The sequence below is a fragment of the Thunnus maccoyii genome, chromosome 3, assembly GCF_910596095.1.
Source record: "Thunnus maccoyii chromosome 3, fThuMac1.1, whole genome shotgun sequence".
Classification (NCBI taxonomy): Eukaryota; Metazoa; Chordata; class Actinopteri; order Scombriformes; family Scombridae; genus Thunnus; species Thunnus maccoyii.
Genome location: NC_056535.1, coordinates 22,370,862 through 22,398,841, shown reverse-complemented (window position 1 = coordinate 22,398,841; position 27,980 = coordinate 22,370,862). Strand labels below are relative to the sequence as shown.

General features: G+C 41.1%; 1 protein-coding gene across 3 annotated transcripts; it reads right to left on the bottom strand.

Moving 5' to 3' along the window:
- Positions 1-1,323: 1,323 nt before the first annotated feature.
- Positions 1,324-27,516, bottom strand: LOC121894771 (mitogen-activated protein kinase kinase kinase 12-like). 3 transcript variants are annotated; one of them, XM_042407604.1, is made up of 14 exons: positions 27,372-27,516; positions 14,969-15,501; positions 11,745-11,928; positions 11,189-11,380; positions 10,705-10,863; positions 8,138-8,296; positions 7,777-7,885; positions 5,759-5,868; positions 5,287-5,403; positions 4,769-4,906; positions 3,853-4,564; positions 2,903-2,970; positions 2,267-2,567; positions 1,324-2,116 (listed from the first exon to the last, which is right to left on the bottom strand). In XM_042407604.1, the coding sequence occupies exons 2-14, from the start codon at positions 15,459-15,461 to the stop codon at positions 2,030-2,032; spliced, it is 2,829 nt and encodes a 942-aa protein (XP_042263538.1). In that variant the 5' UTR covers positions 15,462-15,501; positions 27,372-27,516; the 3' UTR covers positions 1,324-2,029. The 3 variants fall into 3 exon arrangements, with proteins under 3 accessions (XP_042263538.1, XP_042263539.1, XP_042263540.1); XM_042407605.1 differs by lacking the exon at positions 27,372-27,516 and adding an exon at positions 17,650-17,986; XM_042407606.1 differs by lacking the exon at positions 27,372-27,516 and adding an exon at positions 16,487-16,520.
- Between the last annotated feature and the right edge of the window lie 464 nt (positions 27,517-27,980).

The following is a 27,980-nucleotide window of genomic DNA, read 5'->3' as shown; positions in this document are numbered from 1 at the left end:
TGGTCCGTCGTAGATTAACGGAACAGGAAGTGATGTGCTGTTGTACAGAAGGCTTGTCAAGGGACACGTACATCAAGACCAGAGTTATCATACTGTCTATGAAGGAGCCCTTACACATAAGTGAAAGTTGGCCATCTCCAAAACACCCCTGTTGGCCTAAACTTCAGCTGGTGAGGACAATCTCAGAGTGACCTCTCTGAAAACTGATTAACTGTAATGTGGATTTGTAAAGCTTTAACATCTAGGTTAATCTCTTACTTTGGGGATAGTAAATAGGTAAAAGTGGACCTGGGTAAATCATGATGTCACAGGTCCAGTTTTTAAGTGTACATACATTTTAGGACAAGGCGGAAAAAATTCTTCCCCCCCAAATATTGAGTAAGCCAAAGGTAATTTCTGTCAGTCTGAAGTGTTTGTGCCACAGATTAAGCCTGTGATGGCTCTGAGATTTATTTACTGAAACAATACTAGAATCACAAGTTTGCATAAATGAGCCACATGCTTTAGTTTCCCAAAATGATCTAAGCTTTAATATCTTTTCTGTTCTGTGTGGCACATTGCAAACATAGTGTGGTCACATGTCTTCCAATGGTGGAACTGAGTGAAGGTCGACAACCATAAATGTCATTCGTGGTTATTCTATTTTGGTGTTTTGTGTCCCTGTTCTCCATACTGTATTCTTTCAGTCATTAAACATCTGCCAGTAATCAGACTTTCTTTTGCTGCATTTTTCCCTCTATGGATGGAGCTAATGTTTCACTTGGATCTGGGTCACAAATAGTGACACATTCATAAATATCCAATAGGCTATCCACACTTTTTCACAAGCATGCTTTTTTGATGCTATATACACCCCCAGATGCCCAAAAAAAGGGATTTTCGAACTGGTATTGCATTTAATACAGTAAACACTGCAATACTAATAAAAAAAAGCACGTCTGCCCTGAATGAACCCAGTTGCGGTTCTTTTGACCTGTAATAGGACATGACATACTGTACCAGAGCAGACATATTGCTTTTTTCTTTGTTCACATGTTGTTCCTCTTTTCTCTGTGTTTTGATGCTCAGACATGAACAACAGCTACAGTACATTCTACTACCATAAGCTTTTTGAGGTTCAAATAGAATAGTGCCACCTAAGTAGAAACATCAGCACCTTTAAATTATACAATCTCACATTTTAAAAATTTGTTCATTTTACAACGTCACATATATACACGGATATTAAAACACAGAAGTAAAAAATGGCAACATAATCCATGATCCAAATATAAATAAAAAATGTGAACTATACAAATGAAAAATGTAAACATTGTTGTTTTTTTTTAAAATATCAATGAATTCGCTGCAAAATAACAATAAATTAGTGCATAATGTTTTGAGAAGATATAACACGATGATCATGAGGAAATCAGTACATTTCATAAATTAAGTGCAAGCAGCAACATTAACAGCTGTTCTGGTAATGTTGACTACTAAAAACGTTATAGAAGCCCTGATAGGATTTCATAATGTTCTAATATCATGACATTTTGCAGAAATATGACACGGTTTTGAAAAAACATGACACAAATTCTCATGACGGAGATAAAAATACAAACCGACATGGAAGTGACGAGAGACATTAATAGACAGTCGTAGATGGCCTCTTTTAACTGAGGCCTCTGTCGCTGAGGTGTAATTTGAAGGGTTTTTGCAAAGCTGATCTTGGGTTTGTTGCTATGGAGGGAACAGAGTGGGCTGCCGCTCTGTCAGCTCGGCTAGCGCCCCGTTTCAGTTTCACATCCTCGTGATGGATTTCTCCCAAAAGGAGCGGGATTTGTCAGTTCTTTCCAGGATGTCAGGTTTTTGAGAGCAACACTCACCAATCTTCCGAGGATTTGATTTGTGTGCATGTGAGGAGGGAGGTGAATCTTCATTTCCTGCTTTGATGTGATGTCCCTGATCATTACTCAGTGTATTGTAAGAGTGAAAGAGGCATTCAGAGGCCAGATCTGCGGGTGTTTGAGTGGGCTGAGGTGTAATGTTTTCACCAGTTGGTTGGAGGGTGGCTGGGCTCCGCACTGCCTGAATGGTCCAGCTCAGTGCTGTCACAGTCCGAGTCATCATACAGGCCCTGGTAAAGAGGAAAAGCATGAATTATCTGAGTTAGAACAGCAGCATATACTAGAACATTGATCTATTTAGTTTCAACTGTTAACTATATCTGTATGTCTCTATACACCTGCTTATACTTCTCCCTCTGTATTCACTCCATGTAGCGTACCTCATAATTATGGTCATTACTAGAGAGCTGGGTCTTGACTTGGCGAAGAACAGCCTCCTTCTCAGACAATCCATCGGAGCCCAGCTGGGTCGGGTCAGATGGGTCCGCGGGAATCTCCGAGCCCTGAGACAGCAGGTCGTCGCTCTTGTCATCCAGACGTTCGTCGGTGTTGGTGCTGACCACGTCAGGTGTGCCGCTGTGGGAGTGGTCGGTGGTGTTTCCCTCTTCGCCGTCTGAGACTGACAGGTTCTCTGAGCTGAAGGTTGACAGGGACTGGCATTTGCTCATGCTCACAGGACGCCTGAGAGTTAATGAAATAGGAAAGAGTACATATATCCATGAGCTGTTTCTATGTCATTTCATGGCATTACTGTATTTATGAGTACAGTACTTCACAGTGGAGAGAGATGATGGGTGAAATAACGGAGTTAAAAGATGACACATGTCCCCATGTCATATTCAAACCCAAGAGGCTGCAGTATGTCTTTTTCTCAGGCACATAAGTTTAATTAAAACTGTGATCATGCGTGTAATTTTTCATTTGTGTTACACTAGGAAGATGAGTATATTCAAATGGATGTACAGGTGAAAATGTAAATATGTGTGAAATATGGTACTGCGTATAACAACCCTTACCGTCTTCTTGGCAACTCCACTTCACTGTCCACTTCTCCTTCCTCCTCTTCTGATGACACTCCGCGTCTCTGTGGAGAAGATTAGCAGAAAACATGAAACATCAGTGTTGCACACTACACACTAACCACCATCCTGCCAAAAACTCCTGTGCCATCTGGTGAGATATGACCCTGATGACACTCATGCTGATACTCTAACACTTTCAGAAAGAATAGTCGATTTCGGGTTTTGGGTTCCCTGACCTTGAAAAAGTCATCAGTAGCATGATTCTTTTTTATTACATTTTTGTAATGAACGAGACATAAAACCACATTCAGGCAGTGGGATAAATTACCAGTACTGGCAAATCAACTATGCACAGGTGTCAATAATTAATTCCTAATTAAGTGGCCTGTAATAAAACACTTATCTTTTGAGTCTTATTGGTATCATTAAAAAAGACAAGCATGCTCAAATTTTATTTTACAGATCAGAGGACAAAAATATTTTGGCCAATGATTGCAGAAAAATACTATGTCTGCATTTTCTCCATTTGCAGATATGTTATTAAGCAGATATTTTATACCTTAAACCTTACACACTATTCATATTCTGAAAATGGGTCAAATTTGACCCGAACAGTATGTAAGGGTAAAGTTAATAAGCCTGTATAACGTGCTATTAAAGGCTAAGATGACACTGTTTACTGACACTAATGAAGGCAGGAAAAACAGTTACCCGGAAAAGGTTTTGTTGTTGTTGATCTGTAGCATAAAATCAACATCTCTCTATTAAATTGGGAACTTTTATTAACAACTCCAGTAAGAAAATACTATATATGAACACTATGTTGCTCAACTGGCAACAAATGAAATGAAATAGTCCCAGTGCTGATTAATCTCTGGTCTCTTTTAAAGTCAAACTAATTTTTTGAAACTGAGCCACACTTAGTGCATAAAATTTTCCATTACCTGACTGCGTGTGACTGCTGCTCTGTAGAGCAGTGCTGCAGGTGTGAGGCGTTGACTTCTGGGTGAGCGTGTGATCACTGTCCCATCCTCCTTCTCCTCACCATCGTGAGGAACACGGGGGTTCCCGAGAACAGACGCCCTCCCTGCAGCTGCTCCCCTGCCACACGGTGAGTCGGGGCTGCTGGAGAACGGAATAGAGGCTGCATCTTCGCTGGGCGTGTCACTGCGTGGAGGTGTTTCTGCAAGGTCATCGGCCCCTACACCCACGTCTGGGACCTCCTCCGACCCTCCAGTCCTTCTGCTCTCCCCCAGCCCAGCTGAGGCACTCTGACTGCCTGCTCTGTCCAGCCCTGGCCTCACCTGGCCCTTCCTCCGGCCTTCAGCCTCCAGGGTGGTTGAAATGAGATCAGGACTGGAGGAGGACATCTTTTTCAGCAGGAGGTCATGCTGCAGACCCCTGAGGGCTGCACTGGGATCTAGATGCTGCTTGCTGCTGGGAACAGATGAGGTGGCGTTGACCATTGCTAAAGAAGAGGAAAGGGTGGCTTTCAACTGAGCCAAGTCCCCAGTGCTGCCTTTGCCAGCTTTCCTGTAGCGGGGTTTTCCTCTGCGTGAGCGGCCAGGGGAGGTAGAGCCCTTATTGGGTATCGTGACCTGGGTCATGGATGAGTCCAGTTTGGGAAGAATGACCTCTGACTTAAGTAAGTCTGGCCTGAAAAATACAGGGACAGAATAATTTTTTTAACTTTTCAATACATTAAAACGCAATTCTTGATATATCCCTTGCAAATGTATCTTCTACATTCTTCCTCATTTAAATTAAAATAACCTTGAGGTGCACATAATTTAAGTGCAAGTCAATCAAACCAATCCACATATAAAAGCTGCAAACATGAATAACACTTTGCCGCCTCACCTTTTGCTGTGTGAGGGCAGTTTCTGAGGTACGTTGCGTTTCTTCATGAGCTTCTCCATTGAGTTGGAGGAGGCTGATTGTCTGGAACTGTGGTGCTTGAAGCAGCCCGGGTACTTCTTGTCCAGTGAATGCTCCCTCCTGATGTTAAACACAAAGCCAATATTCATTTAATGGATGTCAATGGATACCCAGCAAGGCATAAGAGAGCACTCTGTTACATGCAACGACCCTGTGTAGACTGGACATAATGGCTGTTTTCTTCACATTATGGATGAACCTTTATTCATCCATATTTCTCTTTAATTACAAAAACACATGTTGATGGAAAACAACCTATTAGTGCAAGGTATTTGAATAATTAAAGCTCTAGTTTTACTAATGTTACAGTGAGGTTAAGTTTGCACTAAGTAGGATTTGGATATACTATACTGCTCTTTGTCTCCTTGATTTCTAACCATTAGTGAATCATCATTTACTCTTAAGAGAATATAAGTACAAATCAGTGTCAGTTTCCATACTTGAGCAACTCTTTCTCTTTGATCTCCAGCTGCAGCATGATAGCGTTGAGCTCCATGTACAGATTGTTGGCTCTCTCCAGTTTCCTCTCGTAGTGCTCCCGGATGTCCAGCGCATGTCTGTGTGGAGAGGAAACACACATATTTATCTTCTACTCTTTCTATCATGACATTGAATACTAATTGTAATACTACATATGAAATGTACTGTATATGTCTTTGCCGGCATTACTTCTGTTTTCTGTTACTGAACATTTTGTAGGGATGAAAAACTGAAGTATTTTAAGTGTTTTTTATTTTGTCTTTGTCATGTTGGCCATTTGCCAGTAGGTTTGAAACGTTGCCTTATTTCAGTTCAACAAAGTCTTAGGAACTGGACAGGACAGGATAATTACACAATTACCTTACTGCATTAAAGTTAGTCTGACATAATTTGTCTATTTTAGAAGTGGAGTCTATATTCTATGTATCTAACCTCAGTTCTTCTCTGCGTCGTTTGATCAGCTCCTCGTCCAGCCTGTGAAGACACGTCCCCTCTGACTTAATCTTCTCAAAGTGGTGCCTAACCTCGTCCCTCCACTCCGCCTGGCGGGACACATAAAACACATCCATCAGAGCGTGTATTAATGACCCGATCGATCGCGAAAACATAATACAGTCAAGATTTAGAAAATAATTATTTATGTTGACAAGCAAATGTAGTGTAATATTTTACGTACTATAAATGTGGCATGTTTCCTACATATGCACAGTTTTTAATTTTTGTTGTAGATCAAGTTTTTAGATTTGTACACTTGCCATCCCTAAACTTGCCATTAGGATAACAAAGCTTGACTTAATTTGCTAATAAATAAATGAGTAAGCTTCATTGCACGTTGGTCTGGTAAAAAAAAAAAAAAGCTTTAATTTGCAGAGAGATTGTGGTTTATGTGTATTATTGAAACAAAACCCATTAAGCTGTTGGATGATAATCAATATTCAGGGAGAAAATCTGAACATGAACTGACATGACACGAACACACTCGAAAAAAGCAGCGTGGGCATTTTCTTGCACACAGTGGAGCGTGACAGCTGTTATCTGATACCTGTCATATCAAAGGACAAAGGAAGTCAGACATATGTGTGTGTGTGTGTGTGTGTGTGTGTGTGTGTGTGCATTTGTGTGCGTGTGTGTGTGTGTGTGTATTTCTGTCTGTGCACGAGTGATGCTCTTCTTATTAAGCTAATGGACTCTGTGCGGACTCTTCAATATCTCCAGTCCCCTCTTTCCCCCCCTCTCTCTCTCTCTTTGCTCTCTGCTCCCTACCATTAAAGAAATCAATACACTCCAGTAGCAAATACTTCTTTCTAACGTCACAAGAAAAATCCATTATGGGGCAGAGAGGAGAGAAACTGGGGAGGGCTGCAGAGGGAGGGGAGTGGTGCAGGGATAAAGAAATAAAGGATCAAGGATAAGTGGAGAGAGTGATCGAGGTTTGTGTTTTGCATCATGAGATATAACCAGAGGCAGAGGCAGTTTGCTGCTAAGAGGAAATTTTATTTCTATTGTTCGTGAGCACAAGTGTATCTCAAGATTATCCGGTTATAAACAGATCAGGCTGAGTAAAGACAAATCCTCCATATATTCATACTTTTCTATGTTTCCTGTCCTTCATCTGCTTGTGTTTGCAGCGGTCTAACATATTTGTCAAGGGCCCCCATCCCCCACCCAACCACAGGCCGACACACCCCCTCCTTCTCCATCACACAGACCTTCTCCATCACGCTTTGATATGATGGAGGTTGAAAAGATTCTCGCCTTGACCAGAAATCATCACTATCACGTGACAAGCAAGAAAGGAACCAATGGAACCAACAATAATATGTTGTGATTGAAAGGACACGTATTATTAGCGGGCTCCCAAGAGACCTTGGGCCCCAGAGCAGCTGCACGCTCTGCACTGTCTATAGTTACTGCAGCAGACTGGAAACAAATGGCAGTGACTTGACAGCAAAATGATTTTAGAGATACTGGATGCTGTTGACAGGAGGTGTTTTAGTGGAGTGGACAGACGTACAGAGCTCATTTATGAACCTCACCTGATGTCCATTTTAGTAACAGCCATCGGATTATTTATTTGTCTAGGGAGAACGTGACTTGAGAAATAATTGTTCTCCATGACATTTTCCCATAATTCTACAAACATGGTGTATAATCAAGACTGTCAATAAAATGCCATTCTCTGTAAAGTTTAAAATGGTACTGATAAATAGTCAAAAATAAGAAATCTAATTACACTTAATTATATAAAGGGTGTCCTGGTGACTTAGGGTTTAAGATGCTGACCATGAACTGCAATGTCCCTGGTTCAAGTTTGGCTCTCACTTCCTCATTTCTTGTCATGTCTTCACTGTCTGCTATTAAAGATTAGGAAATAAAATAAAAATAAACCCGTCCTTTAGATATAAAATAAGTTTTTGAGTTAAGGCTGTTGAGGGATTAAGGAGGCTCACCTGGGATTGGAAGTAAGTTTCTTGTGGGGTCGATAAGATGTCCGCTGAGGCGATGTCCAGATGGAGGAGAATCTGTCGGAATGAAGGCCGGTTTCTTGGCTTGCAGTTCCTGTGAACAGTTTAAACAAATGTCTTGTCAGTAATGCAAGAGACACTTAATAAAATGACATTTCGTGTCGTTTTAATGCTTCTCTCCTTTTGTTTTTGTTTACATATTCTTTCTTCTCTTTTCCTTTCCTCAACCACTTTAACTCTCTCTACCTTCTTAAGGTTTTTAACTTTATTATATCATCTTACTGCTAACACCTCAATTTTCCTTATCCATATCACTCTTCTTCTCTCTCTCCTCCTGTGTGCTCACCAACATTGCCTCAGGAGCAGTTTGAAGCTGTCGGGGCAGCTATCAGGTACAGGCAGCTGCAGGCTGTTGTTGCCCACTCCCCAGATGATAGCAGAGGAGTCCACATCCTTATAGGGCACCTCTCCTGTCAGCATCTCCCACAGCACGACGCCAAATGACCTGCAGTGACATGGAGCATATTTACTTTCAGACACGCTGATAAAGATGTGTAGTGAACAGATGAAAGGCAGCATGACTGAAAATGTCACTCTTAACTGTTCAGTAATAAATTTTGCTTTCACTGTTGAGATTCTTGCAACTGTTATCTTTGATAAAGTATAAAAAAATGAAAAAATAGTTGGGTAGTCTTGGTAGATAAAATGGGATGTTATCAAAGTTTGATCAAGTTGGTATGATGGAAAGGTTGGTCAATTGTCTATTATTGGAATCATGATCATCAATGCTGAAAAGTTCCACTGTTAATAGTCAAAATAATGTACAGTATACGTCTGATTCTCAGTGATTTGGTCAATTTTTATACTCCCTGATAAATACATCACAGCTCCAGGAAACAGTTATTGATAAATTATTTAGATTTTCCAACTTTTGCGAAAAAATGTTCAACAATTCAGCATTTCATTGATGAGTTTGGGCTCTGCCTCTGTTTTGTCGGGGACCAAGAGAGTGTGCCCATGGGAAGGTTAGGTAACTAAGGAAAGTCTGTTGTTGGTGACTCCTTGGGTTGCCACAGTGACCATGTATCCAAGGTGCCAAGAGCATCACACACAGCATTGAGGGGGGTTTGTGATGTTGGGTTTACATATGTATTTTTAGTGTCTCTCCATCTCCTTGTTTATCGTTTATGATGTGAATACAGAAGAAGAGAAGACGATCTGTTTCTTCCTCTGAAGGTGTATTTTACCGCCAGGTTATGAAATAGCTGTTAATTAGATGATGGATTGGAACTATTGTATTGGTGTATTTCTGCACAGTATGATAATCATTCAGTAATTTGTTGAATAGCAATACAAACATTAAAAAAAAAGTCCATCACTACATTATTCACACAATTCAACTAGCTATATAATTATACTGAAGCAAAATCTTGCTGCATTACAATTATAATACATGTAGCATGATACTGGTGTAAGTCACATAATCTTATGTTGGTTTGCAACATTCGTTTTGTGTGTTTTTTAGTGTTTTTTGTGTTTAAGGACAGCAATGTTGGCTGATCTGTCAGTTGGTCCCCCACCTAGGTCCATTAGTTGATGGATTGCCAAGGAATTTTGTACAGACATTCATAGTTCCCAGAATGCTGCCATAAAGTTCACATTTGTGTTTTTTTGCCTTTATTGGATAGAGGATAGTGAAGTGGCAGACAGGACACAGGGAGAGAGAGATGGGTATGACATACAACAAAGCTCCCTGGCTGGAATCGAACCAGCGACGTTGCTTAAGGTAGCATGAGTAGTAACCATTCAGCTTCCAGGGCGCTCCCACATTTGTGGTTTTGAGTGAATGTCCCCCTCAGAATTAATTGTATTCACTTTGCTGAATCCTTAAAGATCCCCCTCAGACATGTTTAAAGATATGTCTAGATATATAAAAATATTCTGCTTTGAATTAATAATTAGTGTCTAATATGGTTTTCAAGGATTTCAAATCCTTGAAATGACATCTACTCTTTTTTTGTTGTTGCTTTTTATGACCTTTTTATTGTGTGTGTATTTGTTGGCCTGTGTGGTGAGGTGCTGCATACAATTTTCTCTGCAGGATAAATAAAGTATTGAATAGAATTCACTTAAAACTAGGAGAGATTATATTTTGTTGTAGTTAATTTGAATTGAATCACCTTACAATGTGTTTATGTTCAATTCTACATCTGTCTATTTCAATATAGTCCTTATATAAAAGTCAGAAAAGAACATGAGTTGTACCAGCTGTCACAGTATGTCAACACAAAACAAAACTGAATACATCCAACATAACATAGTACTTAACCACAGCCTTTCCCTCTTGGACTCTCTGGTTTTGTGGATTGGGCTACTATCAAGTGATTTACATAAATTTTAAACAAAAGTGTATGGTATACACCCGTGCTTTGCTTTCTTTCTACATCAAAAGCTTTTTAATCCTATTTTCACTTCTCTGCTAATGCACTGCTGGCCCTGGGCCAAACCATCCACAGGCTTGGAAGGTTATTCCAGCCTCTCCTGAGCACTGCAGCATCTGGCAAATCAATTATTAAATTAGCCAACGTTCCTTTCAGGACGGAGAGGAAGACTGATGGAGGGATGTAGAGAAAGAGAGAGAGACAGAGAGGGAGAATGTTGTGGGGGGAGATCAGGACTTAACACAGGGCAACCCATCAGATATGGCAGGGACCCTATAGAATTTCATGTAATGAGATATTGTACATAATACTGAATAGATTTTCTGGAAATAGGACCCTGCGCTCCATACTGTAGTAGGCTGTAACTAATGAGATTCTATGTTGATTCAATGACAGATAAGACAAATCATAAGGGAACACTGCAAAGGCTCGCAAATGCAAAAAGGACAGTTTAAAAGGTTCTGAAACTTACCAAATATCAACCTTCTCTGAGACAGGCTCGTTACGTATGACCTCAGGAGCCATCCAGGCCACCGTACCAGCAAAGGACATCTTGGTGCTCTTGTCACTGAGCTCCTTGGACGTGCCAAAATCAGAGATCTTCACTGCATCATCGTAGGTGATCAGCATGCTGAAAAGAAATATTGGACGCCATTTATCAGGTTTTTGTTTAACTGTTTGAGAGAACAACTAAGTTACGCAAATGTTTACCACATTTATAATAAAAGAAACCCCAAACATCCATTGGGCCAGTAGTACAAAGACACATCATTACTTCATGTATGTTAGCTCCTTGCAGAGTTAGCAATTTGCCAATTAATTATAGCATCTCAAACAGGCCGATCAGAATATCTTTCTAAATGCTGGAAAACAATCATTTTTCTTCATATCTTTTTATGCTTTCTCTCTAGTTGTAGCTATAAAACTAAATGACCAGTTACACTTAATAAACTCACTTTGGTGACTTGAGGTCTCTGTGAATGATCTTGTGGAGGTGAAGATAGTTCATGCCGCCTGCAATACCCATGGCCCAGTCCATCAGCAGTGATGGAGTTATCTTCCTGCCTGCTCTGAGCACCTCGTACAGCTGTCCCTGGGCACAGTACTCCATGATGATGCAGTAACATGGAGCCTGGGTACAGATGCCTCTGAGAGTGTGCAGAGGTATGAACAGTATGTTAGGATAGAGCATGTTAGAGTTGTTACAATTCCTGTAACGAATGGAAACTGACAGATTTTATGCATTTATGTTCATGAAACATTTTAATTGTTCGATTTAAGGGTAAATTTCATAGTTATACAATAATTAGAAAAGCCATTAGCAGAAGAATATGTGCTAGTATAATAGAGATAGTAAACAAGGAATGACAAAGGTTCACAACTAACTTTCAAAGCAGCATGAAAGTGAAATAAAAACACAAACTAGTCATCAACCAACACGTTTTCAAATATTACTCAACATATTAGGGGCAAACTCCTCATGATATAATAAGCCAACTGATTTTTACTAACTTGAAAGTGATGATGTTGGGGTGTTTGAGCTTGCGTAGATGCTTGATGTCTGTCTCTTTGATGTTCCGCACTTTCTTTACAGCCACTTCCTGTCCGTGCAGTTTGCCGAGAAAGACGGCACCCTGGGCTCCACTGCCCACCCACTGCAGGTCCGATATCTCCTCAAATGGGACTTCCCATGCCTCTGAGATTGGGGAAGAAGATTTGGGCAAAGTGTTTGGTGAGCTTATATGTGTAGTAAGATCTCAAATATGGATGTAGAACAGGGCGATGATTGTAAGCAACTGTACTGATTAAAAGTAAATTTCAACAACTTGAATGATGAAGCTAAGCTGCAAAATCATATTCTTAATTGCAACTGATGCTTTATATTGACCATGTATGCAATAGAAATATCCCTTAGCCAAGCTAGAGGTGTGGCTTCATTGGGGCCACCACTTTGGTCCAAACAATGAAAACAAACATTTCAACAGCTATTGGATGGATTACTGTGAATTTATGTACAGACATTTGTGGTCCCCAGAGAATAAATCCTAATGACTTTAATGGTCCTCATCTAGCACTACCATGAGGCTAACATTTGTGGTTCAGAGTGAAATATCTTGACAACTATTACATTGCCATGACATTTTATTGACTTATTCAGTGAAATAGTTTGACATCTATTGAATGGATTAGCACAAAATTTTGTTCAGACATTCATGGTTCCCAAACAATAAATCTTACGGCTAGGTAATCGCCTGAAGTTTCAGCATGAACAGCAGGTTCTCAATTGTGGTTCTCAACAAGAACTGCAATTATATTTGGTACACACATCCATAACCTCCTCGGGATGAATTGTAATAACTTTGGTGATCCCCTGACTTTCCCTCTAGTGCCACCATCATGTCAAATTTTCTATTTACTCAGTTTTAGTTTATGACCAGATACCAATAAACCCTTCAATCAGCCTCAGCTTTACTTTAGTTCTAATTAGCAAATGTTCACATGCTAACAAGCCAAACTATATGGAAAACCTGGTAAATATCATCTGCTAAACATCAGCACGTTAGCATTATCACTGTGAGTTAGCATGCAAATGTTATCAATTACAGCCTGACAGAGCTGCTTGTGTAGCTGTAGACTAGAAGTCTTGTTTCAATGTTTTTGTGTTGTTGTTGTGATGATTGATATTCCTTTATTACATTTTCATATAGCTCCTCTCTTCGGTTACTTGTTATTTTAGGTTTTAGGTTCAGGTTTTTAATATTTTAGCATGTCTAGCTGTACAGTGTGCTGTGTAGCACTGTGTTCTTTGTTCAAATGCAAATCAAATTTAAATGAAACATGCTCAGTTCATGTTCAGCTGCCACATATATTCAAAACTGTATCAAAAGGTAAAGTAACTACACAAAGAAAGAAAAGTAACCCAAAACGTCTTAAACCAAAGCTGTAGGTGAAGCAGCACCACAGGCGCTTCTATATAAATCTGTAACAGTAAAACCTGTTGTAAGCCCTGCCTCTTACAGTCAACACAGAACCCATGTTGATATCTTGTTCTGTAGTTGAACCTCACTTTAACCTAAGACTCGGGGTGCACGCGCAGACAGACAGGAAGCTCTAATCTCCTGTGGGTAATTCTCCCTCAGCCTCCTAAATCCTGCTTAGTGCCATTGTGGGGCTGACGCGAAACAGGGGTCCAACGCTCAGGAGGGGGGTTAGAGGAGGGAGGGGATTTGAGAGCCTAATGTGGATGTATGGTGAATAAAGAGGTTGAGGGGTAGTGACGGTACTGGTGGTGGTAGCTGTGTGTGTGTGAGTGTGTGTGTGTGTGTGTGTGTGAGAGAGTAAAAAGAAGAGAGGGGGGAATTCCCAAAGGGTCGGCAGGGGTCCATGTGGCCAAAGACAGACTGTTAATACAGAGAAAATATACAGCCTGCTTTGCTGCTGTTCTCAACCCGAGCAATGAACATTTATCATATTAATAAAGATGATATAAATGATTAATGCTCTTCAGTGATTGATTGAGGGTTCAGTCTTTAATGAGCCCCTCAAATTTTCCACAAAAAAGACATAAAGACATATCTGATACACCAGACTTTCCCTCGGTTTTCTTTGTTTGATCTGAAAATTTGAGGAAATTCAGCACATCATCAGGCACCCCACAATCCTTCAGAATCAATAAAGGACAGACAATTTTCTTGCTTTCTATTGTGCTACATTGTTCCTTTTGATCAAAGCTTTAGAATAGGGCATTGTCATTCGGAAGGCAGGCATTCAGTTACAATACCCGTATTTATTGCACTCTTATAATATCCGTTTTGCTCTCGTCAGTGTGGGTGACTCCCTGTGATGCTACACAGAGGAGGGGAGCAGCGAGGTGCAGATGGGATGGGAGTGATAACAGCACAGGATGAAAAGGAGAGGAAAGGAGACGAAATGAGAAATGGAAAGGGCGGAGGGTGTGGGAGGGGTGTGGGGGGGGGGCAGAGGGGAGATGTGGAAGTCAAATATAAAAGGGTTATAAAATATCAGAAGGTTATAAAGACAAGGAGAGATATAAATCAGCCACCTTCGTGACTGATGTATGACGCTATATTTATTTTGATCAAGTTTGCGTTTGGCATCTCATCTGACTTTATTTGTTCATGTCAGTGCGAAATATGAAGTGTTTCTATTTGTGGACGTGTTTATGTGTGCATTCATCCTTGGGCGCATGCTCACATATGTGTGTGTGTGTGTGTCTCAGGTTTGCGTTAATAGAGATGAGAGGCGCAGGGTCAGAGCGTGGCCATGCATAATTCATGAAGCAGATTTGGCAGAGGAGTCCCAGGGGAGCTCCACGCTATTGTAGTGGCTGCAGACATAAACAACACAGCGTCACAGGGAGCTAGTTTCATGGGGGGAGTAGCAGTGGGAAGGAGGTGGGGTGGGCACAAGCAGGTGAACTGATGGGGGGAAAATATCAGGGGAAAATAAGCCCTTTGCAGCTTTGATTGAGTCTCTTTCAGTCTTTCACGTCAAGGAAAGTGTTTGTTTACAACATGGCTTTTGTGGGAGTCATTTTTCTACCAACTGTTTAATGTAATTAAACTGGGGGATAAGATCGTTTAATTAGCATATCAAAGCGTCAGACTGGAATTAAATGGGAGCTAGTGGGTGCTTTTATTGGAATACTAAAAGCAACCAATGATTCGACTGCATGCTGGAGTGTCCCATGTAATGGTTTTGACAGCTAGACTTACCGTCCAGGTTGTGTTTGTGCTCTGTGGAATAGGCTTTGCCAATCATAGTCCAGACAGGCCGCAGACACCCAAACAACCCCTCCAGAAACCCTCCTCCCCCTCCATTAGGCTGGCACTGTAGCCTGGCATCGTCCGCCTGGCTCCTGACCGCGCTGCTGTCCGTCTCCTGCCCCTCTCCCTCTGTCCTTCCAGGACTCCCATCATGCTCGTGGAGCTTCAGGACACTGTTGGCAAAGTGTTCTTGTTGTTCCTCGCTCGGTGTTTGGTTTTGCCCAGAAGTCTGCCCTTCTCCTCCTCCACCCCCAGGCTCCACGGCGCCCCCGGTATCTATGGAGAGGACGTTGCGAAGGACGCACTGGGTCGGGGTCAAGTCCATTTCTGGGGTGCAGGGTGTTTCGGCATCGAGCCGCCGAAAGGATGGAGGATCGGAGAGGGGTGTGCTGAAGCCGGAGAGAGAGGGTGAAGGGGCGCGAGGTTCATGAATTAGTGCCATGAGGGACTGCGGTCATCCGAACAACTCGAGAACTGGGAGCCTTCACAAGACCAAACATAGAGAGAGAGGGAGAGAAAGAGAATGGAAATTGTTACAAATCATATCAAAGTTAAATCATTGCCATAACCCTCTGGGAGCTGCCAATGCCATGGCTGATTTAGCTGAATATTGAAAGGAGAGTGTCACCTCTGGATGATAATTTAGGTCTATTATAAGTAGAAACTGTAGCTATGGTTACTGAATTATCATTACTGGCAGAGAAACTCAATGAAGCAGCCCAAATGGCTCAAGTCTTATCCAAGCAGCACTGAACTACAGTATCTGCAAAAGCAAGGAAGAACATCCCCCTTGAGCAATGATCAATATCACAGAAATGCACATTCATGTTTTCTGTTCTCTTCTGATTCAAGTAATTTTTTGTTGTATCACTCAAACACTGCTGTGTGTTTTCTATTGGACTGTGTGGTTTTCAATAAAGGATAACACTTCAGAGAGGACACAACTACAGTACAACCTGAGTAAATAAGATTCAGGTTTAGTAAATAGATATCTGTCAGTATGAGGGAGATTTATTTTTTTATTGTTGGTCATTTAAAACACAGATGACTCTTAGTATCTTTCAGAAATCACGATCTATTGCTTGCTGCACTGCAGACAGATACAGGTGAAGGTAAGAGTACAATGGTTATCACTCTACATGTAGCCTCGCAATCGGGCCACTGACACTTACTAATGAGTGTCTGAAGATATCAAATCGACACTAGAATGTGAAACATGATTCAGTATGTGTGGGTAAATCTATCAGCCTGTCTGGACCATGAATCTGCGAAAACCTCAGCATGGAGAGTATGAGACCCCCTTTTAAGCCAGTTAGATAAACTTTTATACTGTCGGTGCAGCATGACAGAGCCTGATTTAAACAATTTCTCTGCATATCTTACAGAATATTATATGTATAGTATTGCTGTTGGTTTAGCATGTTAACAGTTTACAAAACTAAGGTTCAATAGGAAGAATAGTGCCACCTCCATTTATTTAAATCCTTAATTTGAGCAAGATCACTGGCATGTTAAAATGGATGAGATCAAATGATGGCTGTACTGTAGAATAATGAGGGAATTCTGCACGCCTCTTCAAAGCTTGACATTTCTCCAAGGACAACAGCATATATACGCTCGGCTGAGGATGAAAATGCATTATTTCTTGTCAGAGTCTTTTGAAGTGATCCACTCCTCCTCCTCTGTTTGTGACAAGCCAGACTAAAGGGGTGACAGGTTTTGCCTGCTTAGTGGAGTAATGATACAAATCAAAAGCCATAACAGCACCAGCATCATTGTGTTGTTGCAACAAAATAAACATGTGTTTTCCTTTTACAAAAACCAAAACATGGAGCCTGTCTGCTTCCGAATCATCATTTAGTCATTGTGAGGTGTACTTCAGCTACTGTCCAGTCCGTTTAAAGGTCAATTTGAATCAAATTACTAACCCTAAATGTATCTACATGCTATTACAGATCATGATATCGACCAGTCTACTGCGACAATTACTCTGACTAAAAGTAATGTGCCTGGCATCTGATGTATGAGCTATCAGCCCAGTGTGCCATATCACTACCTACTGTATGTATATAAAAAAAACATCTATAATTCATAAATGTGAAGAGAGAAATGATTCAAACCCAGCCTGGAGGATTCATTAACCAAGCCACAACCATAAACCATAAAGTCTGGAAAGATCATCCTCATTATAATTTTCTGCGCAGAAAGAAACCCAACCACTGAGACACATCTGGTGTCCGAAATCTGGAATAATCGCACATCATTCACATCCGACTGATCCTGTCTGCTAATAGTCCTGCTCTCCGGCTCCCACTTTATTTATTTTCGAGGTATCAGCTGCGGGAACTGCAGGAGCAGGATACGGTCTGTTCCAGGCCAGTGCATTGTGGATGTATCGTAAGGGGTTTTCTTGTGCGCATCACCGCATCTCCTCGCACCTCCTGCGGTTAAGATCCCCGGTGCACCAGCGGAGCATCACACTGACAACTGAAGTTACATCCAAACACACTATTGTTGCTTATATTAGTTTGATATAAGACATGGATGGGTTATTCTTTGCTAAGAGCAGCTGCTTTCTCTGTGTCCACCTGCTTATCACACCGACTGTAATGCAAAAATCTGTTTCCTACCTCAATGCTTACAGCTGAAGTCCATCGCTGGTTACGCTTTCCCCACTTAAGTTTAGAGATAGAATCTGATAATAGCAACCTAATACTTCTTCTTTTCTGGTTTTGTCTGCACAATTACAGATTCCTCCTTCTCCTCCTATCTGCATCCGAGGTTTCTCAGCCGTGAATAGACTGGAAGTCTGCGTCTCTCCTGCGTTTATCCCAGTGAACAGTAAACACAGCTATAGCTACGCTCCCTTGGTTCGCTTGTTTTTCTGCTCCTGCACCTCCTCCTCCTTTTCCATTCTCCTCTGAGGATGCAATCTGCGCACACTCAGGAATTTATACGGCCGCTGTATCTCACCTATAGTAAACAGGACGGGAGAGAGGAGAGAGGAGGGGACGAGAGGCAGAGAGGGATGGGGAGGGGAGGCGGTGTTGATGTCCTATCAGAGAAGAAATGCGCTGTGACGAGCCCAGTCCGGTGAGACACGGGACAACCGCAGGTAGACGGGTTTATGAGGCTACTCTTAGGCAGGGAGGGGAGTCAGCCGGTATGTGAGGTGATCAAAATGATGTCATCCCCAAAGCATGCAGCATTTGACTGGACAGCACCATGTAAATCCCTTCAAGCCCTATTAACGCCCTCTGTATCAAGCGTAATTGGTGCATAATCTGCGAGCAGCCCGTCTGCCACAGAGGGAACATGAAGGAAGGACGGCAGGTCGTTTTTTTTTTTTTTTTTTTAAATTATCATCTCCAATCTCCAATCTCTACTGACCCATTTCTCTGAGATAAGAGGAGTGGGACAGCTCAGGAGAACCTAAATGGGACTTTCCCCAGGCGCGATTTTGTTTCCCTCAGCGATTTTAATTAACCTGAATGAAATAAAATATCACACCAATTGAAACAACTTATCATCTTTCAACACTTTGTGTTTGAAGCAGATCCTAATACACACAACACAGCCTCTCCTTCAAAGTCTCAGTTGAAGAGTTATTATTCTTGCCATCATGTAGTTAATAAATTAATTAAGTTTATATTATTGTGTCATATAAACCTAAAAAAAACTAAATCATATGAGCCATATCAAGAATGATACAAGTCTAAAAAAAAGTCCAAAATAAAGAATATTAATTTCAGACTTTTATGTCTACAAAAAAATTCATACATTGCAACACACAACATAATACTGTAGAAATCAGAATGAATATCAATTGAATAATCAATTCTGCCCTCTTTTCCAGGCTTTTGAGACAAAGTTAGGAAACTTAAACACATCAAAACATAACAACCATTCCAGTTTTTGATCATCAGCACACCAGAATATTTCAGGGTTTTGTTGAGCCATGTCATGAAAAATGGACACTATCATCATAGAGAGCCCCCTTCTTCCAAAACACACAGCTCCCACATTCAAGTCAGGGAAATCCTGCGTGACGAAAGGAAACCAGGCCAAGTGGGAGATCATGAAATCACTGTAAACGGCTGAGAATCTTCCAAGAGTCAAACTATTTGGCTGACATGGAGAAAGACATGTTTGTGTAACAGCTGGGGATCCCATGTCTGAGCTGTGTATTTACTGAGTCTAAATGGTCGTAGCGACGTGACCCTTTCTGAGTGCTAAATCCAAATCCAGCCCTTATCTCCCAGATTAAAACCGTGTTGAGCTTAAACCCTATAAGGATGACCTCATCGTGCTGCTTCAACTGTAGACAGTGGGGGAAACCCAAACTACTGCGCCAACCATGTGAGACTGAGAAACCTGCACATACACAACCACTCAAAGCCCCCCCCCCCCCCTTTTTTGCTGTGCTTTGTGAAATCAAAAATTGATTGCTTGTTTTCATTTATTCCTCTTTTTAGTCATCTTCTGCCTTCTGATTCTGCCTTCTGAGAGCAGTTTGTTTTGTGGTTTCCCTATGCAGTGATACAGAAGTTTTTATGACTACATTTACAATTTTATATTATCTTTTATCTTATCTTCAAGTTCCCAAATTAATATTCAAAGAACCTTGCCCAAAATGTGGTTTATTAATGTTTCATGTTGAAATAGTGGGAAGAAATGGGCACTTTAATCATTCTTGCTACTTTATTCCATTCATATCTTCCTCTCCCTATTCTGTCTTTAGGCAGTCTGAATGGAGTAGCACATCCTCTGTTCTATTTCTATCTTTTTCTTAAAACTTTCTTCATGATTTATTTATTGGCACGTATAGTTGCAGGACGGCTCCTCGTTAGGGATCTTCAAGCCTCTAAGGAACGGTGCTGTTGCCTCTGATGTCCACCAACACAGCTTCAGCTTCTTTTGTGTTTACTCCACCAGAAACAGGCACAGACTGAACACTGCAGGGTATCACGCCTTATCAGATAAAAACCTCAAATCTACAAAGTGACAGCTTTTCAAAAATATATTCAGAGGGTCTGGAGCTGATTTTTTCAAGAGAGTGTTAGTGTCTTGTAACTTGTCTGTTGCCTACTTGCAAAATACTCTTCCAATTTATGGGGAAAATAAATCAAAATGTGCAAAATTAGAACTGCATGGCTTTATTATGACTAAAGGAATGACTGTACGACAAACACTCTGTGGTATGCACCCAAATGGCTGATGTAAAATGCTGCATTGTTTGGCAACATGCCTTGTAATCTGTAGGAGGGAATTACCAGAGTCCTGCAGTGAAGGATGTTGTGAGGAATGCCATGTGTGTAAATGTCTGTGCATATGTGTATACATGTCTCTGACTATGAGTGTACAGCATGTTGTGTACGGCCCAGTGCCAAGTGGACACAGATTGTCCCAGTCCGGTTTAGGGGGAAGGGGTAGAGGTGTGTTTGGCTGGGTGCAGAGGAGGGAATGAGGGGGAGGGCAGCTTCTGGCTCATTGGAGAGCCTATTTATGGATCCTCATCGAGAGCCCCTTGTGTTACTCATTGTCACTTTCACTCACACGCAGCTGAATAGGCGGCCAATCGTCAAAACCACTCAACTCTGTTCCTAAAGGGAACGTGAACAAAAGAAGCAGAGATAATTGGCACTCTGCTTTAACATCATATTGACTAAAAACCAACAGCAGAATAGCAGAGACATTCTTTCTGATGAAAGAAGAAAGGTAAGTGTGTGTTTGTGTGAGCTTGTACTGTATATGTCATTGTCGACATACAATATGTGTTAGAGTTATCTCTTTTCGACTGCCAGAGGATGCTGACATTGAACAACAGTACTGTCATCAATCAGGCTGCAACTGTTTGTGTTTCATCCATAACGCCCACTGATGGGATTCATTAAGATTGGCGCTAACCAGTATTGGTGGGCGTGTAGAGGGTGGAAGGGTGGGGGGATTCTCCATTTCAACAAGATGATCTCACCTCCTGTCTGCAGCTCAGGATGAAGACTTTTCATTCATAAAGTGTGCCATTCACACATGCACGGGTTCAGGCACGTGCACACGCACATACATGACCAACATGTCTCCCAACAGGATGCTGAGGAGACAGTTGAGCCAATGAGGCAATACTCAGGTGAGATCACTGCCGGACTCTAAAATTCCTCTTTCCGCTTCAAAACTCTGTAAAGGATGAGTGTTTGGCGCCTTGCTTTGTTTTGACCTTGGCTACATAATAGCGCCACATACTCAGCAGGAGAAGAAGACGTCATTATGGAGAACTGACCGAAAACTTAATAGATAAGCGGTACACAAATCTGTGCATCTTAAGTCTTACACTGTATGTGCATATGTACAATCTCTCCACATTTCTTTAAAAGTCAGTGTAAAGGAAAATTATAGATTTCTTTTGAAACACATTATACATGTTAGAAAAGAATTGCTGAAAACGTGAAAAGACTGAACTGTATAGTAATGAATTGTGGAGTTAGACTGTTAAACTGCTTTTATCCATTTTTGCAATCAGGATTTTTTGGGCGGGCCTGAAATGGTGGATCCATGACATTGAGTGGTGACTAGCATGACCCCTCCCCAACTCTATATAAGAACTAGAGCGCCTTAGCGTCAGCTGGGTGTGTTGTCTGTTGTTTGCTAGTGACAACATGCAATTCTTTTATTGCAAGCATAGCATTAGAATCCGGGGTATGCTAATGTGGGACTGTATGCTGCAGTCACAACAGTAGATGTAAACTCTCTGAGCAGACAGAAAGGTCTGCAGTCAACTATGAGATATTCTAGATTAGCAGAGCAGTTCCTCTTGATAATGGCATTGTCCGTGCGCCAAGCTTTGTTAACATAAATGCACAATCCCCAACGCCCCACCTCTGGTCTTACTGGAATCATTAGCTGTTGTATCCGCGCTAAGGATGTAGCAACACGGTAGCTCAATGGCGCTATTGGGGATGCTGCTGTTAAGCCATGTTTCCGTAAAATCATGACATTGCAGTCCATAACCCTTTTATGAGTGGTGATCCGCAGTCACAGTTCATCTATGTTGTTCACCAGAGACCGTACATTGGCGAGGAAAATGCTGGGTAGAGATAGCAAATGAGGAATTAGCCTTAGCTTAGCCCTTAGCCATCCTGTCTTCCCTCAATTATTTACGCTCTCTCCAAGCTGGCTGAGCTTGGTTGACAGCCACTGGTGTCATGGTTTTAGCTGTTACTGGTGAATGGGACCATTTTCGGTCAACGTTGCTCAAGGAGTTATTTCAAACCCAGCTGAAGCTTCTGTTGATGGGTAGAGTCGGTGTTAAAGCTCCAGAGGATATTATCCATGTCCCACTGCTGGTGCAGAACTGCTGCGGGAGCCGCGCTTGTGTGGCTGCCCACACTCTATCCAGTCTCACCCTTGCTGCCTCGGGCTGCATTGTGGACGCTACTCCGGTTCCTTTGCCATCACTACAGACGTATTCTCGCAGCTGCTACATCCAGCCCCTCGCTGGCGCTTTACAGCAAAGAAATGAGTAATGTTGACACCGAACTTCATTGAAAAAAACGTCAATTTAACATAACGATGATTGTTGATGGATCGCTTGTTACCTACTCATTTAATTTAAATTTTTACTGAAATAAATCTGCATTTACCTACAAAATATGTGCCGAATTAAACAGTGGCTCCTAGCGTTACTCTATTTTTGAAATATCATACATGTTGCTTGTCTTACACCTACAAACAAAGCCTTTTTTAAATTGTATATTTTTTTAAGGAAGTTCAGCAAGAGCGTTGTTGAGTTCAGAGGCTCAGAGGCTGTTCAGTTGGGGCGTGGTTTCAGCTCCTTCAGAGGACACGCCCCCAGCATTTCAGAGCTCAGAATACTGCTTGTTTTTCCACGATTTTGAAACCTAATTTTATATCCTTGGCGATTTTTTTAATCATTCAAATATTTATTATTGTTTTACACAGACTTGAAAATTTCGAAACCACGACTCACAACTTGACAGTTACAAGAAGTATCCCAGACAACAGAGGTACCATAATGACTCATTCCAGCATGCTCTAAAATATGCTAATCCAACATTTAGATCAAGCACTGCTTTGATCTTCCAGGGAGATTAGAGATGCGTCTGATTTCCCTTTGAAAGCTCTGAGAGGCGAGGAGGCAGCCAGGCAGCCTTCTGCGGAGAGCCTCTGGCAGCCGACCGGTCAGGAGAGGGTTAATAACAATAAAGGGGAGGTTGGAGAAGCCTTCCTGAAAGTCACGTGGTCTGTGCCGGGAAGCGGGGGGGTAGAGGGGCGAAGGGAGGGGGTGATGAGAGGGGGTGGAGTCTGGAGCATGTTGCCGTAGAAACAGAATCCTCAGTTGGCCAGTGTGAAGTCAGAGGCGTAATATTAGGTGGTGACTGCAGTTAGATGCTGCTGGTGGTGTGAGGTGGGTGGGTGGATGGGTGGGGAGGGGAGGAGAGAGGTGGGGAGGGGAGGAGGGGTGACTCACACTGGAGGACGCACTCTGCATTCTAATGGATGGACACACATGTGTACACACACATACATATACATCCTCGACTACATCACCTAAACCTTGAATCCTCGGTGCCTTTTCTCATAGCATAGCATGGCTCAGCATTATCCTGCACGACTCTACTACTTCAGAGCATATAATTAATTCATTATGTCAATGGCAAATCCATTAGTGTACGTCTCAGTGGCTTCACTTGCATGTGTCGAGAAAGGGCATCTATTAGAGGGAACCAAATACTCAGACAGGCTAGTAAACTATAGCCATGTAATTGGTGACGGTATAATTGCATAGCGTACGTAGCAATTAAAGCGATAATATGTGTAAACCATGCTCAAGATTACCATTGGATTAACTACACTTCCCAAATGCCCTTGAGTGTAGCAGCACACCAGCTGTTACAGGGGAAGTGTTGATAATTACGTTGACGATTTTTAGGCTGTTGTTTTGAGGGTCTTTTACTTTTGGCTGCAGGGAAGTCAGGGTGTATCTCATTAGATCTGTTATGGGTACATAGTTCATGTTAATGAACTTTTTCTTTCAGGGGGGGAGGACAAGAAAGCATTTAAGCAGCAACAACCTACTAAACAGATATTTTCTCAAATGCACAATTCGGAATCCTAATAATTAAAAATATATGAAATGCATAATGCCTCAAGGTTGACAAAGGCAACTCAGTCTCACAGCCAACCAAATGTTTTAATTAATAATAAATAAATAAATGAAAAAAATATATATATTTAATTATTGTTATGGATTTTCACTATTAACGAGTATAGATTATCTTAATTCATGCAATGAGTGCATCTAATATTGTCTCTAATATTGTGATATTATAATATCAGAGTGAATTTGAATGCCAAGTTCACAGAGACTGAGACAATTTTGCCACAAAAAAGAGTTAATTTTATGGTCATGAACTATTAATATTTTAATATAAATTGACATATTATATGCTTCAAAGTGACACATATCATTAGGAAGCATGTATGTCTAATCATTCTATGTCTGTTTTACATTTTTTTACATTACAGGAGACTTAGTTATGTCTATAAACTGATCTTTATCTCCACTGGAGATAAAGATCAGTTTATTTATGTGTTTGGTCATGTGTGTATCTGTCTGCAGCTAATCTTGCATACTACTGGACCCTAATATTTTTTGTGTACATTTATGACTGTATGCTCAAGGACCTCTTGTGGTTGTGGTGATTAATCATTTTTGAAAAACCTATTTTATAACGCCATTCCTTCTGAGCCTATTGTAAAGCTTAGACTTTTGTCTTTTCAGCAGTCCTCACCATTTTACGATATGCATTATGACATAGCAAAAAGCATTTCCGGCAATCAGCTAGGCTAAAAACAAGGCTTACCTAGTCTGTTGCAGGCCACATTTTGACCTTTGTCATGGCTCAAAAACTGACATCCATAGAAAAGTTTGGTCTCATCTTGAACTGGAGCATCTGCAGATTAATTCCATACCTGTTATGATCCACTAAAGTTAGGCACAATATGAGATGAATAAATCCCTGTTTTTGTTATCTTCGCCACCATTTTGACTGTACAAACCTGGCAGAGATCTCCTCTCTACTGAGTGCACTCTTCTAGGTTAGGAAAATAAATCAGACTTTTCTCAATTGTGTATCAACACAATTTAACATAATCAATATCCTGTGATGAGAAATGAATGCACTGCTTTAAGTATAAGTAATGAGAAGCTTTGTACATAATTTGAATATATGGAATTATTTTGTTTTGTTTATATACTGTATATACCATATAAATGTTCCCACAAAACAGAAATTGTTCTATTTTTGTTCAGTTTAACTACTCAAGAACGTTCAAAACGGCCACTGCAGTGTTATCGCACAGGGGAATGTGACGTACACTTGCCCTGTAGCAAATAATTGACTTTTTGATTGAACATTGCTATTGCTCTTCCTTTTAAGGCAAGCTGGGGCAGGTTCATTTCCCATCATTGCTACGTGTAAAACTGGAAGCAGCAGGGAAAATCACAGGCACCGTGACGTTTTCTCGGTCACCACCCACATCTCATGGTTCGGGGCGAGCCAATGGAGAGCTATCTCACTGACTGATGCAGAGCTGGCTGGTTAGTGTTGTAGGAGGCTGGCTGATGAACGTTTGCTTCAGGGTTGTTTATTTCAGTTTGCCTGTGACCATGAGTCATTCCATTTTTGGGAAAATGTAGCAGCTATTGTACCCTCTGAGGCAAAGGCAAAGAAAACTAGATCTCTTGGCCCTTTTTGTTTCTGGTTTTCTCTGTAATTGTCCATTTAAGCCAGTGGTTCCCAGCCTTTTTGGCTTGTGACCCTCAATATGAGCTATACTATTATCTGTAGATGATTCCTCATCACATGTTATAGCTTTAGAGGACATGAGGATATGCTGGGTACCACCAAGCTAAGTCTCTAAGTCTATCTCTGACTTTCTTTCTGTTTTGCATGTCTCTGTTCTGTTAGGCAGTTGTGTCCTGTCAACACACATAACTTGTTAAAGATGAGATAATCCTCTCCTAATTTGCCTAATATATTCAGCATAACAAGAGGTGGTGGAGTTGTTTCCCAAATTTATATTCTGGACGAAAAGCCGCCAATTACACAGAGTTATGCTAATTACCCACTTGACTGGATCTCATATTAGCTGCATTAAGAGTCCATAATTAATTCAACTGTAGTAAAGTGGCCAATTGTTATTTGTGACAAAAGTGATGGCACATTTAGAATGTGAGGATATAAATGACAAGTTGGCTCCTTGTTTTGTTGTCTCAAAAACAAGTAGCCAACATAAATGAATCATTTAATACATCATCAGGAGGCTCGTTTAGCTTGTGTGCTTTCAGTGCAGTGCGCTGTCCATGGTGCTGATTATGGGCTATATGGCCTAATGGCAAGTGCAAAAGGTACCAATTTACTCATTTAACCTGTGACAAATAATCAGATGTTGAAAATGGGGGAAATGCTGGAATAAATAGTTTAACTTAGTTTAAAAATTTAAATCTAATGTTCCCAAGACAAATGAAAACAAAATCAGATTTTATCACTAAATAAACCATACTAAGACAGAATCTGCAATTAAGTGGCATTATCTCAATAGAATTATGAAGAGTTTAAGCAGTGACCCCACAACATTTCTTGCTTTTTTCAGCAAGTGAAACTAACCAAAACAAATCTTCTCTCCTTATTGGCAATTTTGTCTTATAAAGCTCAATACAAGACTAATGGGTTGGACAAAGTCTGCAGTCCACTGTGGTTCTCAGACACATTTTCGCAACACCAACCCTTCAAAAACTTTGTTTTTTTTACCCCATGTATAGGCTATAGGTGATGTTTGAGCAAATCAACGGCGAGATGTCACGTTACAACAGCCAGGAAGTGGATGGACCATGGGTGTCGACTTGAAAGCATTTTCCAAGAGAAACCCTGGACCCTACCCCTCTCACAGGAAACTGGAAGCCCCCACTTAAATCAATGTCTATCGATTTCATTATGCCGAAAAGTGTCAACGTGTCTGTTGATATGAGATCGGGACTGATTAGCAGTAGAGCTACAGTGCCTACAGCGACACCTGGCTGTTGTAAATGTAACCTGAAATACTCCCAGACTAGACTGACCGATAAAAAATCTTGCAGCCTTGGAATGACCCTCCTTTGTCCCAAAATGAAAATAAAAATGTTAGCTCCAAATCCTAACAGCAGCAGTCTATCTGTGATCAAGTGCATCATAGTGCAATGAAAAAATATCAAACATTCATACTAAATCAGTGGGATGAATCATGTCCTGCAGGAAACAGACTCTGCGATCATAATTCAAATAGAAAAACAAACCTTTTGCAGGCTCGGTGCTGCTGAATGTCGTGACACGTCGGACTGTTTGGTGTCCACTGGTGGTTCGGTGTGCAAATAAAGAAGGAACAAATTATCCACACGAGAAAGCCATGCAAGCCGCGGTGCCTCTGTTCAGCTACTACAGGGGTCCCATCTGGCTAATTACCTTGTCAATAAGGTGGTACCGCGAGAACGGGAATTGAGAAGCTGCGCCCCCCTTATGGCTCACATCCAGGCCGTAATGAAGTTATCACAATAGCTACACCAAATTATGCCTCATTCACTCGTCATTTTAATTGTGTTAACTTTAAGAATAAAAAAACGATAATGGGATTTATGGGCAGACACAACATAACCACATCAAGCCCATAACGCTCACTCAAGCCAAGCCAAGCTAAACTTCATAACATAAACTCACAAATTTCAGATATTGCTGTCCGACAGGGACTAAATAACCCAGGTAATCATTCTAAAAATCACACCAAAGTAGCTCAGTCTGATAATGTTTGCTGTTCTCATTGTTTTTTTGTTTTTGTTTTTTAAATGTCTTTCTTTAATTGTTTAAGACCATTTGAGGATGCATAAAAGAAGAAATATAAAAGTGTACTG

What these genes read in the sequence shown, in the direction of transcription:
- LOC121894771 (XM_042407604.1), bottom strand. Translation starts at nt 15,461, where the DNA reads ATGGCACTAATTCATGAACCTCGCGCCCCTTCACCCTCTCTCTCCGGC. An exon ending in AGAGACCTCAAGTCACCAAA is followed by an intron (nt 10,864 to 11,188) that starts GTGAGTTTATTA and finishes ATTTCTTTTCAG; the next exon opens with CATGCTGATCACCTACGATG. An exon ending in GTGGAGTTGCCAAGAAGACG is followed by an intron (nt 2,568 to 2,902) that starts GTAAGGGTTGTT and finishes ATTAACTCTCAG; the next exon opens with GCGTCCTGTGAGCATGAGCA.